This window comes from Salvelinus sp. IW2-2015, linkage group LG11, assembly GCF_002910315.2.
Source record: "Salvelinus sp. IW2-2015 linkage group LG11, ASM291031v2, whole genome shotgun sequence".
Lineage (NCBI taxonomy): Eukaryota > Metazoa > Chordata > Actinopteri > Salmoniformes > Salmonidae > Salvelinus > Salvelinus sp. IW2-2015.
The window spans coordinates 37,571,140-37,589,049 of NC_036851.1; the positions used below are offsets into that span (position 1 = coordinate 37,571,140).

Below are 17,910 nucleotides of genomic sequence, written 5' to 3' on the forward strand. Positions count from 1 at the left end.
AAATGACAAACTTCAGAAGTCTTTTTCAACCCGCGAATACACTGCATTGCAAGAAATTCTCCTGCAACAGGGTGATAAAATATAGATCCTACATCTGTATCTATTCAACCAGTCTGTTTATTTATCTATTTGTTTATCTATTTGTTCGCAGATTCCCATTTTTGTTCGAATCTGGGCCGTGCATAAAGGGGACACGATAGGCTTTTGAAAATGTAGCTCAGAATGTTCTTTTGCGTTGATCACCCATGTCTATCTCTATCCCACATTATCCCTTAATCTCTCTTCGTGCTGTGTGGGAGTTATAGGGTGAAGTCTTCAGCTCTTCAGCTTTTCATAAATGTGCAGTGAAGAGGACATTATTTTTAGAACAGCATAAGCGTAATTTCTTGCAAACAGATCTTTCAGAAGTTTATTTGTACAATTAAAACAAAAACAACTTGCCCATATAGAAAGAAGTCACCTTTGAGAGTGAAGTCTCTGCCGTCACCTGTAAAAAGGTAGCCTATTGAATGCAATGTGCTTTAATTTATGATAACGGATAATAGCGCATTGCTTTGTAAGAAACATACTGTATATAGTTAAGAATATTGCAACTAAACCTCAACTGAGAACCAAATAGTAAAAGTATCAAGTTTGATTTTGTGTAATAGAAACACCTCAACTGTTACACTTAAAATGTTGAATGCTCCCTGTATTGAACATGGAATGAATAATAAATAGACAGTGAATATATGATACAGTGGAAATACAATTTGMATTGTCTTTCAACTCAAAATGTGTACTGGTAGTTGTGTAGTAGAAGTGATAGTAGAATATGTACTAATATAGGTGATTGGAATGGTTGGTGGTAGGTAGCTGAATTAGTCTCACTATTAGTGGTAGTTGTAGCTAGAAATAACAATTCATAATTGAGAAAACAGTATTTTTCAGCACATAATGCACTTCAGTTATATGCTGGATTCTGGAATCATCTCTGGATGCAGAATAAACTCAATCTAATTAACAAACTAGAAATATCAAAAGAAAAACACTCTTTGTTGTCCCTTCCAAGTGCTGTCTATGTGTGTTTTAAATTAAGGGCAGTGTGTAGCTGGTAGTACTGTTGCCACACTGTTACAGCAGTCAACTACAGTAGATGCCAGTGGCATGACATGCGTACAGTATCTACGAGTATTGTTACTGAACTCCTTAGGTATCTGCCATGGCATCTTCAACGCAGCCATCTGCCCAGTCTTGTCCAGGCTTAACAGTTTTAACTTAACTCTTCTGCCAATAACAGCAGACAGGTACCAGTGTCAATACAGTGACAGTATATAAGTGGGGACCAGGTTAGTATATCAGGGGCGTTTTAACTGAAATCCTCAGGTATCTGCCCAGGTATCCTGAAGCCAGCCGTCTGCTGCCCAGTCTGGTCCAGGGTGTTCCTGGGGCTGGATGTGCAGGTAAAGCTGGCTCTGGTCTCCACCGTACAGCTGGTCCTCTGGAGGAACTGCAGGAAGTTCTCGTGGGCCGAGCCCTCGTGGCTGCTGGATATGGCCAGCTCGACAGGCCGGACAGAGTAGCAGCGCCGCAGCTTACACAGCTCCTCCCTGATCTGGCGGTTCAGCAGCCCGTAAAAGAAAGGGTTGACGGTGAAGGAGGAGAACGCCAGCCAGGTGACGGCCTTCTCTAGGTCGGCGGGGATCTTGGGCTGGTTGTTGATAGTCAGGTGCAGGTGGAAGGAGAAGTAAGGCAGCCAGCAGAGCAGGAACTGGCCCACAATGACCACCAGGGTGAGGGCGGCCTTGCACCCACCGAAGGGCCTGTGGTGGTGCAGCCTCCTGGGGGCACTGCGGGTGGTGATGATTGTGGTCTGGCTGCTGATGGAGTCAGAGCGGTGTTTAGGAWGACTGGCCGTCCAGGATGGTAACGGTCCATGCTGTCTAGCCGCCATGCGGGCCACTTTATAGACATTACTGTACACAGCGAAGATGACCGCAGCAGGCAGGCAGAAACAGGCCACTGTGAAGAGGACAGAGAAGGCCCGGCGGTGGCCGCTGTGGCTCCAGTGCAGGGAGCAGTGGGCGGCACTGATGGAGCTCAGGCTGCTGTAGCTGGGCCAGCCGAACACAGTGGCCAGCCCCAGCAGGCCTGAGGCCACCCAGACCAGGACCATGACYGCTGTGGCCAGCTTCAGGGTCATCTTCACCTCATAGCGCATGGGGTGGACAATGTAGTAGTAACGCTCCACGCTGATGGCCGTGATGGTGAAGATGGAGGCTGTAATTCATATCAAACTTTATAAATGGCTACACACAGTGGAAAGTGATAAAAAGAAACAGAAGAGACTATAAAAAAGAGATGAATATAAGAACATAAAAAACATAATAGTAAACCCACTGATTGATTAAAGGCRATGTGTCCAAAATGGCACCCTTTCCACTGTATAGGCCTAGCCTACCAAAGCTCTGGTCAAAAGTAGTGCACTATATACAGAATAGGGTTTCATTTTGGATGCATACCTAAATTCTGTCTGTCCCTTGTACTGTACCTGCGATGAGGAACACGTTGAGGAAGACGTACACCTGGCACTCCAGCACTGTGAACACCACGCTGGCGAAGTACGGCGAGTTGGACACAATGCCCAGGGGCATGAGCAGTACGGCACATAGCAGGTCCACCGCACACAGGTGGCACACAAAGACAAACTTCCTGAATTGAATGGAATMAACTGTATTAATCCCGAGAGAGGAAACAATATACACATGATACCTTCACTACAACAAATTGAATTTACTGATGTCTGGTGAAACAAGTAGAATACATGAGATACAGTACCTAAAATATTTCATAAATTAAACTCTAATTCAAGAGTATAAGCAATATAAACAAGGGAATTGTGCATATAAAATCAGTGCATTAGAAAATCATAGTTCTTATCATTGATCTGTTTGATCATAATCTGGTGTATATTTAACCTGCCTGCTGGCCAAAATGAGGACCACAATGGAAATAAATTGTTAAACTTTTTGGATTATCCGTGTTGATTATGCATTGTGGTTGAATTGTGTTATTAACTGGTAAAAAATAAATAAAATKAAAAAGTACCAAGTACCTGAGGTGCGGGGCCTTGACCACCACCACCAGCACGGCTGTGTTAGCCAGAAGGGCCACCACGTTCAGGGTCACCATGAACAATATCCCTGACAGGTCCTTGAAGCGGGTCTGGGCGTTGGGCAAGGTGCTCAGCTGTTTGCTAGGGGCCGAGGCGAAGGGCGACCCCAGCCCCCACCCCAGGCTGTCATTGGCTGTAGTATCACTGAGGTTGGGGGTCAGAGGTGAACCAGAGTGTTCCATAGTTCACAACGAGAGTTTCAGAAGAGACATCATGAGCGTTCCYTTAGGGCTAGACCCCATTTTTCACTGTGGTGAGCCAGGTGATTCATTCTGCTCAGGAGTCAAACGGTTATACTACTTTTCCCTGTTGGAAGAAAAAGGACGACGACATCAACGAATTGGGAGTGTTTTGGGGATAGTTTTATATTCACAGTAAATCATCATAGGCCATGTTTTGTAGGCCATTACATCTTCAAAGACACATGGTAAAAACAACAGAAACACTGATATCAAAGTTTACCATTGCAAGAGCCAGCCAACAGTAGCTGAAAGTTATTTAATGTTTGCATGTGTAAGCTTAGTTAAACCCTGTTCTGTTTTAATGATTGCAATGTCCCACTTAATACTGTCAAGGGATAATAACAACAATTGTATGTCAATTCCACAACGGAAGTGACATTTCTCTGTTATTTAGGAATATGTTCTGTTTTCCTTATTCCTTGTGTTCACAAGTATCCATAATAAACCCATCTATGTTGTTACTGCCTATTAGTTTCATCACAGTTGATTGGCACAGGTGTCTACCATCTACCCAAAAGCTATGGAATAGGACATCTATAACATTTATAATATTATATTAGAATATATATWTTTTTTTAAAGGATGCTCTCTCTCCATCTCCCTCCCCTCCCCCTCTCTCTCTTTCTGTAAGAGGAGAGGAGGACAGGGACCTGATCAATAGGAATAATTCATGGAGGAGAGGACACCCTCTCTCTCTCTCTTCTCTCCTCCATCCTTCCCTAACCTTTTGAAATGAGAGATAATGAGCTTGCTTGTTTTAGCAATGCAGCTGCAGGGGACTGACCCTGTTGATTAGTATGAGCAGCTTGCCGATMGCTGCAGCTGTACACAGCCCATCTGTAAATAGCCCATCCAACTACTTTTGTTTATCCCATGTGTAACTCTGTGTTGTTGTTTTTTGTTGCACTGCTTTGCTTTATCTTGGCCAGGTCGCAGTTGTAAATAAGAACTTGTTCTCAACTGACCTACCTGGTTAAATAAAGGTGAAATATATATATATTTTTTAAGTATGTTCCTTGTGTCAACCTGCCTGTGTAGGGCCATGCAACCTCTTACCAGGACAGACTTGATCTCCTGATCCCAGCGACACACACAAAGCCACTGCTCTTCTACCCAGACTACATCAAAAACAATATAGTTCAATGAACACTGTCTTTTGGTAACATGAATGCACAACATAGGCCCAGTCACATTGATATTTCCCATGCTCCTGTTCAAAATGTTTCTCAGAGCCTGTGGATGTCTGTGTGTTTGTAACTTTGGAGGTAGTGGATTTACTGTACCTCTAAACCTAAATGTCAGGCATAGAGTTACATCAGGTGTGACTTCAAAGCAACTTTATCTCCATCCACACAGCTCACATATTATGCCCTTCTCCCCTTTGTGTGTGCCATGATCACACACACACACACACACACACACACACAGTCACCTGAATCACTGCTGTGCTAGGAGCATCATCCATTTCCCAGAACCTATGACTAATGCATTCTGTTCTGTCTTATTACCATGTCTTCCAGACTACCATACTAGACCAGTGCTTCTCTACTGATGCTCTCTGTGGCTGAAATCTGCTCTGGTGTCCGAACAACAGATTGGCATGCCATGTTAACTAGGCAAGTCAGTTAAGAACAAATTCTTATTTTCAATGACAGCCTAGGAACAGTGGGTTAACTGCCTTGTTCAGGAAGTTTTGTTCAGGGGCAGAACGACAGATTTTTACCTTGTCAGCTCGGGGATTCAGTCCAACGCTCTAACCACTAGGCTACCTACCGCCCCACAGCACAGGAAGGACTAGTCAGTGCATGTACAGTACATTCTCGTGTGCGTTATGTAATGTTGTCCCCATTTTCATCCTGTCCTAGTATTAGTCCTACATACAGAATATGGCTTCTCCTTTTGAGACATAAACTAGGTTTCTGAACTGGCCGTTTTCAGCCATGCAATAGCATTTGGTTGAATATCACTACATTCTTAGGAAAATGACTTATTTTGCCCATCAAAAAGTATGATTTTCTTAAAATGTATAAACTCGGACAATTGAAAATGACTGTCAGTTACAGAAGCGCAAGAGGGTATTCACAAGTCTATGTACTTGGACATGTGATCTAGTATCATTTGATTGAAATGAAAACATCTGCCACAAATAAATCGCACCTCTTTATATGAGACATTCTCTTTATGTACCACAGCAGGAAAATTCTAGTTCACATCAGCATACAACTCTTCTAGACTGTTTACTGTATCGATTAAACCCGACGCACTGAGCTCCAGCTCAATAATAGGCTACCTGAGCTTATTTCAACATGTAAGCTAAGAGTTTTCATATAACTAAAATCTAATTACACAATAAGTATCAATAGTATTTATTTCAGTGTATACCAGGCAAAACATCTAGGTAATAAATTACTTTAAACCACTTTAAATGTAAATCAAATCAAATTTGAAATAATTAAATCACTACTCACCTGACATGAAGTGTGAGTGTGTATCATAAATCCTTTATAAAATCCTCCTGTCACACTTTCACTTCATTTGAGTTAAAAGGGTACAACTACCTCAGAAGATGCTGGTGTTTTCTGTCCAAGTGGAACTCTATTACAGTATGTCTCCAGGCCAGCTGTGAGGCTCTGGTGTCTGGGTCGGCTCCAACAGACAGTAAAACAGGTGCACCTGTTCCTAACCCTACAGACTTCTCTTAGTACCCATCAACCTCTCGAGTTGACCCCAGGGACAACTCACTAAGGCTGGTTGCTCCTTCTATTACCCTGGTTCCTGGCAGTCTTGGTCCTTGGGTTGATAAGTATCCCTGATGGATGGGTGTCCTGTGGGAAGGCCTTCTGGTTAGGACCGGTGAAGGTGTCAGAGGAGAGTAGTGATAGACTGATAGATGTACAGACTAGGGTCTTCAGAGACACAACAACTGGCTGGGGGAGGGGCTAGCCATAGGTCACCGTTAGAAGCACATCAACAGAGGATCATTGGTGAGGATGCTTTTGTGAAACCACACCCACCCTCATTGTCCCGCCCACACTTTCTCTCATCTCTCAAGTCAGTTTATGGCTGTGATTCCTCAGCCTACACACACACACATTCTCTGTCCTCCTCCTGTCCCTCCAGGACTGCCCTGGGTGCTAAGAGTACAGACACATACAGGTAGGGGTTTAACATGTTTTTTTTATATAAATAAAAAATGTCATTTAATAGCATTAGTGAAACAAGATTGGATGTTGTGAGATGAGTGGGAATCAGAAAGACATTTATTTAACAGGCACAATCATTATAGAATAATGTGTTGTTAAGGCTACTATGTGAGTGAATCTATCACAAATGTAATCTATAATATGTGTAGTCTACAGTACTCTTAAACCATACAAAGTCAATATCCTTCTGATCAAAAGTAACATCAACCAACTAAACTGTCTAAACACTGACATCTGTTGGTGGAATAAAACATTACAAGACAGAATACAGTAATTACAATGTAAACAATTGTGTGATTATAACCTGGTATTTGGTTATTACATTTTTTTTGACTGGAGATTTAACGGATCCCAAGTCTCTTCTTCAACAGTTTGTCTTCGTTATTTAACTTTGTTCTGACGGCAGCTCGAATCGCACTGTAATCCACACCAAACTTTATCCTCACGTGATCTAGAAAAAATATAATTTAAACATGTATTATTGATATCTTTTATCATTAGAAATAAAAAACATACAGCGCCTTCAGATTCAGATTRGTGTCACTGGTCCACATACAATACACCATAATATGAAAGTGTAATTGTGTTTTTAGACATTTTTACAAATTAATAAACAATGAAAAGCTGAAATGTCATAAGTCAATAAGTATTCAACCCCTGTTATGGCAAGTCTAAATAAGTTTTGCTTAACAAGTCWCATAATACAGTGCCTTCYCAAACTTTTTCCACATTTTGTTGTGTTACAGCTTGAATTTAAAATTGATGAAATTGAGATTTTGAGATTTTGTCACTGGCCTACACAATACCCCATAATGTCAAAACAAAATAAACATTTTTTTTTTATACAAATTGATCAAAAATTAAAAACTGAAATGTCTTGAGTAAATAAGTTCAGGAGTAAAACTGTACTTAACATAACAAGTCATATAATAAGTTGCATGGACTCAATAATAGCAATAATAGTGTTTAACATGATTTTTGAATTACTTCATCTCTGTACCACACACATACAATTATCTGTAAGGTCCCTCAGTCAAGCAGTGAATTTCAAACACAGAATCAACCACAAAGACCAGGGAGGTTTTCCAATGCCTCGCAAAGAAAGGCGCCTATTGATAGATGGGTAAAAATAAAGAAAAGCAGACAATGAATATCCCTTTGTGCATGGTGAAGTTATTGATTACATTTTGGGTGGTGTATCAATACACGCAGTCACTACAAAGATACAGGCGTCCTTCCTAACTCAGTAGCCGGAGAGGAAGGAAACTTCTCAGAGGTTTCACCATGAGGCCAATGGTGACTTTAAAACAGTCACAGTGTGTAATGGCTGTGATGGGAGAAACTGCAGATGGATCAACAACATTGTAGTTACTCCACAATACTAACCTAAATGACAGAGTGAACAGAAGGAAGTCTGTACAGAATAAAAATATTCCAAAACATGTATCCTGTTTGCAATYAGGCATTAAAGTAAAACTGCAAAAAAATGTGCCAAAGAAATTAACTTTATTTCATGTATACAAAGTGTTATGTTTGGGGCAAATCCAACACAACACTGAATACCACTCTTCATATTTCCAAGCATGGTGGTGGTTGAGTTTTTTAGTATAAAAATAAATGTAATAGAGCAAAGCACAATCCTAGAGGAAAACCTGATTCAGTCTGCTTTCCAACAGACACTGAGAGACAAATTAATGTTTCAAAAGGATAATAACCTAAAACACAAGGCCAAATATACACTGGAGTTGCTTACCTAAACCACATTGAATGTTCCTGAGTGGCCTAGTTAAAGTTTTGACTTAAATCAGCTTGAAAATCTATGGCAAGACTTTAACCTAACTAAAGCATTCTATGAATATCAGCACAACTGGACAGTTTTAGTGTTTTGGGAACCTCTCTCTTGTCATAGCCCCACAACCTAAAGAAACATTCTAGGAATCTTCAAAGAACAGACTAAATATGTTCTGGAAACATTATTGTAACGTCAAGTGAATGTTTTTTGCACCCTAAAAGAAACATTGTAGAATCATCGACACAACTGGATCGTTTTTGTGTTTTGGGAACATATATTTTCTGACGTCCCCACAATGTTCTCACCATTCTGTTCCCACAACCTAATGAAACATTCTTGGAACCTTTAAAGAACAGATTAAATATGTTCTAATTATCAGCACGACTGGACATTTTTTTGTGTTATGAGAAGATTTGCAGCAAACTAACAAATGTTCCGGGAACTTTCACAAAACCAATTTTGGTTTGCTGGAACGACTTTAAATTAAGGTTGAATAAAATAGACAGCAATAAGAAATAGACAAAGTACAGTACCTAGAAGGCCTCTCATGATGTCAGGGGGAAGTTGAGGTTTCTGGGTTTCCTCTTTGGCGATGTTACACCTCCTGCCCTGCAGACTGTGTGTGCCCAGCGTCTCCCTGTCAAACAGCACCATCAGCATGGCTGAGATGTACTTCTTGAAGTCCATGATCTCTGAGATCCCCTTGTACAGATTCCTCTGCACTCTCAGACCCCCGGGGAGGTGGATATAGTTAGCGTCCTGATAAAGTTAAAGACAGAACTGAAGTGTCCATTGTCAGAGAACATTGCAAAGTTGATTTGTCAGAGACATATCTAGTTTTATTTTAGAGACATACTTTAATTGAATTGCTGTATTTTATGGCCAGCAATGTTTGGATATTGTGTATCTCCTTTCATCAGAAGTACTCCTAGCCTGGTTAAATTAGACTGCATGATGCACTTACCATTTTTTCAGCTGTAGGTGGAGCATTTGGTCTGGTTTAACCCGGCTAAAGTAATCCTAATGCCATATCTCAGGTCGTCTGTCTGAACCCAGGCAAACATGAGGCTATATACATCATTTTCTTGAGAGGACAAGTTGAATGTGACAGTAGCAGCAACTACATTGTAGAATGGCCTGATGGGGGTGGTGACCTCACCTCTACCTCCTGTGACACCACCTGTGACATCTGAACTGGCACGTCCGCATAAGAGATGCTCTGCCCCTCACAGCTTTCTGGGGTGACAGCGTCGTTCACAACATCGTTCACATCATTCCCCTGCTGCCCCCGGGCATGGTCCAGAACAGTCCTCAGGTCATGGGCAGTGTGTCTCATCTGGGTCATCAGGTCATTCATCTCTGACAAAGTATTACAAGAGAGTATTATACACTCAGTGAACAAAACATTAGGAAAACCTTCCTAATATTGAGTTGCACCCCCTTTTGTCTCAGAACAGCCTCAATTTGTATGGGCATGGACTCCACAAGGTGTCGAAAGCATTCCAGAGAGATGCTGGCCCATGTTGATTCCAATGCTTCCCACAGTTGTGTCAAGTTGGCTGGATGTCCTTTGGGTGGTGGACCATTCTTGATACACACGGGAAACTGTTGAGTGTGAAAAACCCAGCAGCGTTGGAGTTCTTGACACACTTAAAATCGATGCGCCTGGTCCCTTCTACCATACCCCGTTCAAAGGTCAGTCTGCATCATGGAAAGAGAAGGTGTTCCTAATGTTTTATACACTGTGTATATAGACCTCTCATGAGCAATCCACCTAACTGATCAACCTTTTCCAATTTATATTTTCAAGATAACTGAGAACATTGGCAGGTCGTTCATCTCTGACAAAGTATCAGAAAATAATCAGCAACACCCATTTGACCAATGAGAATCGATTATTCAGTCAAGCCAWGTTATAAAGATAGATAATCAGCAATCACCCTAACTGATTAGCTTAACCTTTTTCAGTGCATCATTGCAAGATAACGGAGTACATTGACAGTGGTGTTTAAAATACTTGCAGTATCTGTCATGATAAGAAGTCTTTTTAAAAGTTAACACTAAAAAAGTTTAAGGTTGACGCCCCAAAAATTGTCTATTTGGGTAACTTTGAATACCCATTAAATACGATTCAATGAACAATGAGTGTAGTTTTACAACATACCTTTCATCTGTTTCAGTTCCCTCTCAGCCAGCTGCCTGCATCTGCGCTCATATTTCAGTTCTGCTTGGAGCTGATCAATTTTCATCAGGAGAGTTATGGTGTCGGTTCTCGTTTCAGGACTTTGATCGTCTTCTTCCTCGAAGGTGATTGGTTCACCCTGAGAGAAACAAAGTACGACACTGTAAAATACAGTACAGTTACTACAGCACATCAACCATACAGGATATTGTACATGGGCCATAATCCTTACTGATACTGCAGGGTGGAAAAGTAAGGGGTAAAGTATTCCGTGAAACAAATTAAATTAGATTGTAACCTGTGGTGGTAATCTGCAGTAATTGTTAGTAACTGATCATCAATTAAATAACCTCTCTCACCTCTATGGGTGAATATCCATCATCTGGTATTCTGTACTTCTCCTCTATTACCTCACCAAAATCCTCCAGAGAATGATCCATGCCAATCTTCATCATTTTGACAGAAGAGCCTGTGTGGACACTGACAGAGTGTGTTGTTGTTGCTGCCCGCTTTGGTGCCATTACTCAGGTGGGCAAACGCCCTGATAAAATATATAACACAGGCACAGAAAATAAGTACATTTGACTAAATATACAAAAATTATTTTCATCAGGTCTGGAGCACTATAATTGTGTATTTGAATAAATAAAATATAAATATTGAAACTGTACATTACTTTTTTCCATCAACTTTTAAGACCATTAGCTTCACATTGGGATTATATTTAAATAGGTTATTACTACATTGATGATGCTGTATGCGCTGCAATAACGTTAGCCACAAAGAGACTCATCTCTGTGGACGCCATATCAGGTCCTTTACAGAACGTGAMCTCTGCGCTGGCAGTTTTTGGACATTTCCCAATATTGTACAAATTAGCCAATTTCAGGCAACACATTACAGATTTTAACACATCATATTACAGCTAACGTTACCCACCTGTGTATTCAATTTCGTTGCTGAGATCGCAGTGAGAATGGATGCAAATCTTTCTCAGTACATGGAAAAGTACTAGCTGGTACTAGCTAGTAGCTAGAGGAAGTAGTACTGCAGTACTGCGGTGTATTTGGTCGCATTAAGTATTTCAGTGTGTGCTTGATGGCAGTGAAAATATATTCGATTTTTTAAATAAAACGAGATAATAAAAAAAAAAATAGGTTTGTGCTTAACATGTAACCTCAATGTAAAATCATTATTTCATCATTTWAATTTTTACTTGGTTTAACTGCGTTCTGGAAGGAACCATTTGTCAGGATCACATCTTTTGGGGAAAGATTTTTCCCTGCACATGTTTCCTTCTGAACTGGCAGGCCTTCTCAGCCAATCAAATTTAGACTTTAGTTCCTACTTGCTCGGGGAACCAGTGAGAGCTCTGTATTTGTGGGCGGGACAAACACATGCCGCGATATTATCAAATCAACACCTCCATTTCAAACCTTGGGTCTGTGGAGTCTATAGTTTGGTTGCATCAGAACGGGAAAGAACCCATGTGTGTCTAATGTTGATTTGCGTGGTCAAAATGTGTGCTAACTAGTGTAAAGATTTACTAACTCTGAAGCACTGTTGAAACAATCTAAAGAATATAATCATGTCGTCTTTCTTCATAAAGAAAAAAGGACCTCTAAAGGTTTTCAAAAAGAGCGAGAATTCAGCCGGTTCCAAACGAAAGGTAAGGAGGTAGTTAGCTAACGTTAGCTAGCTATCTACGTAACTATTACAATGATGGCTAAATTAACTTTCTTCTGATCTGTGATGCTTGTGTGTTGGTGGTTTAGAATGATGGAGACATGGGAAACAAACTCAAGAAGAAATTAAATGCAAAGCACAATGAAGAAATCTCCAGCGACTCTGAWACTGAAGGGTAGGCTTACTTACTCAGTGTAGTTGACTGGCTTCACAGATAGCTATGTAAGTTGGCGAACAAACTGATTTTATTATGAGCTGTATGAGTTGAAACAATATATTTATGTAGCCCTGCAGTGCACAGAAAAAGGAGGGCCAATGTCGAAGAAGAGTTTGATGAGACTCCACAGGAAAAGAAACTACGATTAGCCAAGCTCTACCTTGACCAATTGAGGGATGAGGGTAAGGGAGTAACGTTAGCTAGCTACTGTAACTATTAATTGAGCTGTGCTAAATTGTTTTCTTTAACTTTATATTTAAGTGCTTATTTGGAATCTGATGCTTCACTGTTCTGTCTTCATGTCTCATCAATAGAAGAAAAGAAAGCAGAGGAAGAGTCTTTTGAGACTGACCTGATAGCTGGAAGACTTCAAGAAGAAGTGGTAAGTGTACTAGCTACAATTTGCAATTGTGATTATAAACTGGGTGGTTAGAGCCCTGAATGCTGATTGGCTAACAGCCGTGGTATATCAGACCGTATACCACGGGTATGACAACATTTATTTGTACTGCTCTAATTATGTTGGTAACCAGTTTATAATAGCAATAAGGCACCTTGGGGGTTTGTGGTATATTGGATATATACCACACCCGCTCATACCTTAATGCTTAATTATAGCCCTAATATATATCACAAGTCCTTTTATGAATATGGTATTGCCCTCATAGTGAWCAAGTTCTCTTTTCCTCAGCTTGAACAGAAAGGAAAGCTTCAACGGATGGTTGCAAAAGATGTGAGTATCTTTGTGTGTCTCTCATATAAGCACTCTGTGCATGTCCATCCAGTATRCACACCATATGAGTTTTCTATGGCCCATAGTGAGCTGTGTAACATGAAGGCTGTGGTCATTTTGTAGGTTACATTGAAAAYGTGTTTTTGATTGGACCTACCCATTTCTGTCCACTTCTGTTTTGTGCCTACTAAACACAACTGCTATGTTGTCATGGTTTTCAGCTCCTGCCACCAGACACGTCAGATATTCGTCTGTTGAGAGGCCACAAGCTGCCAGTCACCTGTCTGGTCATTTCTCCTGATGACAAGCACATCTTCTCTGCTGCCAAAGACTGCTCCATCATCAAATGTGAGTCAACATTTATATTTGTTTGTTTACTTTCTTCTCCAAAGTAATCAAAGATAAGTTTGATGTTGTACTGAAATAGACTGTGCAAAATCAGTCCCATGCTGCCTGAAATGCAAAAGTCAATGTGAGCTTATGTATTCTCCCATTTTCTTCTGTAACTGCAGGGGATGTAGAGAATGGTAAGAGACTGCACACAATAGCTGGTGGGAGGAAAGGAACAGATGATCGCCATGTTGGACATACAGCCCATGTACTGTGTATTTCCATATCGTCGGACGGCAAGTACTTGGCAACGGGAGACATGAATAAGTTGATCATGATTTGGGAGGCAGCAACATGTAAACACCTGTACAAGTTCACAGGACATAGAGGCCCTGTGTCGGTAAGCTCTTCTTGCTTTAAAATGTGCTTTCTTTTAAATTCTTATTTTTGTTGCACCCTCTCAAACTGAGCCATCTATTCTCCACAGGGCCTGTCCTTCAGGAGGGGRACCCATGACCTGTACAGTGCCTCTCACGACCGCTCCATCAAGGTGTGGAACGTGGACGAAAACGCCTATGTGGAAACCCTGTGAGTAGCTGACTAGTAATATCTGTGTGTTTCTTCAGGTTGGCATGAGAATTGTGTTTGTGTTTTATTGACTGTGTGTCTCCCTAGATTTGGTCACCAGGATGTGATCACGGGGCTGGACAGTGGGAGTCGGGAGCGCTGTGTGACTGCAGGGGGGAGGGACCGCACTGTGAGGGTGTGGAAGATTGCCGAGGAGTCCCAGCTAGTGTTCCATGGCCATGAGTGAGTCTTCCTGGACTCCTTTCTCTCTTTTTCTCTGTATTAGTCAGTCTCACAATACTGTATAGTCTCTGTTGGTCCGAGAGTGTCTATTATCCTTGCGTGTTAACCTATTGGGATGCTCCTCCCACTCTCGCTCAGGGGCTCCATTGACTGTATCCAGCTCATTAACGAAGAACACATGATAACAGGTGCTGATGATGGGTAAGTGTGTGGCTTTATACTCCACTAGGTGTCGTCGTACTCCACATCTGTAGAGYTTCTGTAACCACTTCTCCCCAAACGGCACAGGATGGTCTATTACAAATGTTTTCAGTAGTCAAAAAAGATTTCTCTTCCTCACCTCAGTTCCGTCTCCCTCTGGAGTGTGAACAAGAAGAAGCCCCTCAGCACGGTGAAGGCAGCCCACGGTCGGCATGGCGACTCGGGGCTMGAGCAGCCCTACTGGGTGGCAGCCGTGGCGGCTCTGCAGAACTCTGACACCGTAGCCTCAGGTAACAACTGCTGTGCGAGTCACCAGCTTTATAACACGCATCTACACACACACACAGCACTGCAGAACTATTGACACTGTAGCTTCGACTGTGAGTCCTCTTCACCAGCTTTGCTATACATCGTCTCATCTATACACATCTGTACACACCCTGTGGGTTATTAGTAATGATCAACCCCAAACTTCCACCTCTCCTTACTATAATGCGTACTGTAAACCTATAGTGTGATGCTCTACATTAGTGCTCAATCCTTGGTCCTATACACCCCCCTCCATATTTATTTGGACGGTGAAGCTAAATTTTGTAAATTTGGCTCTACTCTAACAACCAAGTTTGTATAGTCAAAAGCTTGATGTAGTCATTGCGTGCTAGGAATATGGGAGCAAATACTGAACTTTCGACTACTTTGTCCAAATTCTTGTGGAAAAACAACTTCTTCAAATGGGGGGGTGTGATACATAAAGTGCTGTAATTTCTAAACAGATAAATGTGTTAAAATACTGTACTGTCACCTCATAAAACATTTGATCTCAAATCCAAAATGCACCGATTTTAGCTTCACTGTACAAATAAATATGGGGGGAGTGTATTAGGCGTTGACGCTAATATTGACCTGCCCAATTGATGATGCTGGAATTGAATAACTGTTGTCACAGGTTCACACAACTCTAAGGTGCAGCTGTGGAAGTGTGGCCAGGGGTTCCGTCACCTGGAGCCTCTCTTCAGCATCCCTGTGGTAAGCAAGTCCCAGCTACACTGCTCCATACCTAATACATCCATAACTTGCGTTGCATTCAATCATTGTGTAGCATGACAATATGTGGTAAACACCATTGGATGTCATTTAGACATTACGCATTCAGCCTATTTGTATAGGCCTATGTGTATGATCAACTGACTAGTACAAGTGTTCTGCACTAAAACARCTGTCTTCTCACTAAAGTGTTTTCTGACTGTCTCCTCTCTCTTAGACTGGTTTTGTCAACAGTCTGAAGTTCTCTAGCTCTGGGAAGTTCCTAGTGGCAGGAGTAGGACAGGAGCACAGGTATATACCCAGCTACTTACCTGTCATACATAGATACAGCCCAGAGTATACTTACTATCATTATACACTCATTGCTGACTGGTCAAAAGCCTCACTATATTGATCATATGCTCTGGGCCTACCCTTTGAGTTAAGCCTGTTTTCAGTGTTCTGTATGAAAGTAGTTTCAATGAGGTCAGGTGCCCACAAGGTGGCACTTATTTCACTCCCAAATCCTACGACTCCCTCGACTGCTTGGGGCAGTGATGACAATACCTCCCATGTTTTCTTATTACAAGATTAAATGGCTTCTTAGACTGTTCACGTGCTAGTTGAAAATTCGGAAATGTCAGACTTGCTAACTCGTTGTAGACAGAGGATCCTGCGTTTCCCACTCAGAATCAARCAATGGGTAGATCTACGCAAATAACTTGCATTCATTTTAACTCGGACACGTATTWATATACTGCATCATTTTATTCATAACTTTATTCATGAAATATCTGTTTTGTCAATGAGGTTTTTTTTGTTAATAAAGTCTTTGTTTTCAGGCTTGGTCGGTGGTGGAGACTGAAGGAAGCAAAGAACGGACTCTACATTATTCCTCTGAAAAGACAACAGCCAGAGCAGGAAGGGGTCCAGAATGGAGAAGAGAATGGGGTTTAGTTGATCTATGAATGCCTTAGCCTGTGTATGAACATTATTCAGATTTTGTCAATTAAATTCTTTACACAAATGCTCTTTGTGTTACCATCTATCAATTAACTGCAGTAAACAGTTTCTGTTAAGGGTGGAGCAACTTTTACAAATTTCACTTTAGGTCTAGAGCCGTTTTTGTGCTCTGCCTGCATCTCATCTCTGTGTGCAGATGGGCTCCGATTCCGAGTTAAGCGTGCTAAAAGGAACGTAATTCCCTTTATGCACTTCGCTCTATGCGTATTTTGAACTTAAGCATGAGATGAGCGTGCAATTTGTTTTGGATGGAGAGTGAATAAATGAAGGTGCTTCTACAGATATGCCATATTCTGACCGTGACTTAATTCCCTAATAATTTCACCACCTTTACGCATGAGGAAACCATGAATAAGGTCTCGCGAACCTGCCTGTTCCAAGTGGAAAAAGTATCCAAGAAAAATGCCCCCCCCCCCCCATAGAAATAACACCATTCTGCATGCACTGTAATTTACAACTTGATAAGAGCTGGGTAAATGATTAAGGGAATTGTGAATATAAATGACTATTTTTAGATSTTTTACTTTTATAATCACTGGAGACCAGTGGTGGGGGAAAAAGTTGAGAAAGTATAGATACCTTAATAGAAAGTTAGTCAAGTGAAAGTCAGCCAGTAAAATACTACTTGAGTAAAAGTATTTGGTTTTAAATATACTTAAGTATCAATAGTAAAAAAATATTTATTTAACCTGGTAGGCCAGTTTAGAACAAGTTCTCATTTACAACTGCGACCTGGCCAAGATGAGGCAAGGCAGTATGACACAAACAACAACACAGTTACACATGGAATAAACAAACGTACAGTCAATAACACAATAGAAAAGTCTATATACAGTGTGTGCAAATGAGGTAAGATTAGGGAGGTAAGGCAATAAATAGGCCGTAGTGGCAAAGTAATTACAATTTAGCAYTTAAACACAGGAGTGATAGATGTTCAAGTAGAGATACTGGGGTGCAATGGATCAAAAAAAAAAAATATGGGGTTGAGGTAGTTGGCTGGGCTATTTACAGATGGGCTATGTACAGGTGCAAGGATCTGTAAGCTGCTCTGACAGTTGATGCTTAAAGTTAGTGAGGGAGATATGAGTCTCCAGCTTCAGTGATTTTTGCAATTCGTTCCAGTCATTTGGCAGCAGAGAACTGGAAGGAAAGGTGCCCAAAGCAGGATTTGGCTTTGGGGGTGACCAGTGAAATATACCTGCTGGAGTGTATGCTACAGGTGGGTGCTGCTATGGTGACCTAGCAAAGACTTCTAGATGGCCTGGAGCCAGTGGGTTTGGTGACGAATATGAAGCGAGGGCCAGCCAACGAGAG

The 17,910-nt window shown here is 41.3% G+C and overlaps 3 protein-coding genes across 5 annotated transcripts; 1 reads left to right on the forward strand and 2 right to left on the reverse strand.

Annotated features, from left to right (window-relative positions):
• Nucleotides 1–428: 428 nt before the first annotated feature.
• On the reverse strand, nt 429–3,669 carry LOC111970711 (probable G-protein coupled receptor). The gene is made up of 3 exons (XM_023997486.1): nt 3,095–3,669; nt 2,531–2,691; nt 429–2,259 (listed from the first exon to the last, which is right to left on the reverse strand). The coding sequence occupies exons 1-3, from the start codon at nt 3,334–3,336 to the stop codon at nt 1,349–1,351; spliced, it is 1,314 nt and encodes a 437-aa protein (XP_023853254.1). The 5' UTR covers nt 3,337–3,669; the 3' UTR covers nt 429–1,348.
• A 2,884-nt stretch (nt 3,670–6,553) lies between these two features.
• On the reverse strand, nt 6,554–11,625 carry LOC111970322 (uncharacterized). 3 transcript variants are annotated; one of them, XM_023996999.2, is made up of 6 exons: nt 11,513–11,625; nt 10,984–11,114; nt 10,556–10,712; nt 9,551–9,750; nt 8,925–9,153; nt 6,554–7,050 (listed from the first exon to the last, which is right to left on the reverse strand). In XM_023996999.2, the coding sequence occupies exons 2-6, from the start codon at nt 11,092–11,094 to the stop codon at nt 6,941–6,943; spliced, it is 807 nt and encodes a 268-aa protein (XP_023852767.1). In that variant the 5' UTR covers nt 11,095–11,114; nt 11,513–11,625; the 3' UTR covers nt 6,554–6,940. The 3 variants fall into 3 exon arrangements, with proteins under 3 accessions (XP_023852767.1, XP_023852766.1, XP_023852765.1); XM_023996998.2 differs by having other exon boundaries at nt 8,925–9,150; nt 10,933–11,114; nt 11,513–11,624; XM_023996997.2 differs by having other exon boundaries at nt 10,933–11,114; nt 11,513–11,624.
• Nucleotides 11,626–12,009: 384 nt separating this feature from the next.
• On the forward strand, nt 12,010–16,880 carry LOC111970321 (U3 small nucleolar RNA-interacting protein 2). The gene is made up of 14 exons (XM_023996996.2): nt 12,010–12,242; nt 12,349–12,434; nt 12,546–12,658; nt 12,791–12,858; nt 13,168–13,209; nt 13,431–13,557; nt 13,722–13,939; nt 14,027–14,127; nt 14,215–14,349; nt 14,488–14,550; nt 14,695–14,840; nt 15,497–15,576; nt 15,812–15,885; nt 16,416–16,880. The coding sequence occupies exons 1-14, from the start codon at nt 12,162–12,164 to the stop codon at nt 16,528–16,530; spliced, it is 1,449 nt and encodes a 482-aa protein (XP_023852764.1). The 5' UTR covers nt 12,010–12,161; the 3' UTR covers nt 16,531–16,880.
• The last annotated feature ends 1,030 nt before the right edge of the window (nt 16,881–17,910 follow it).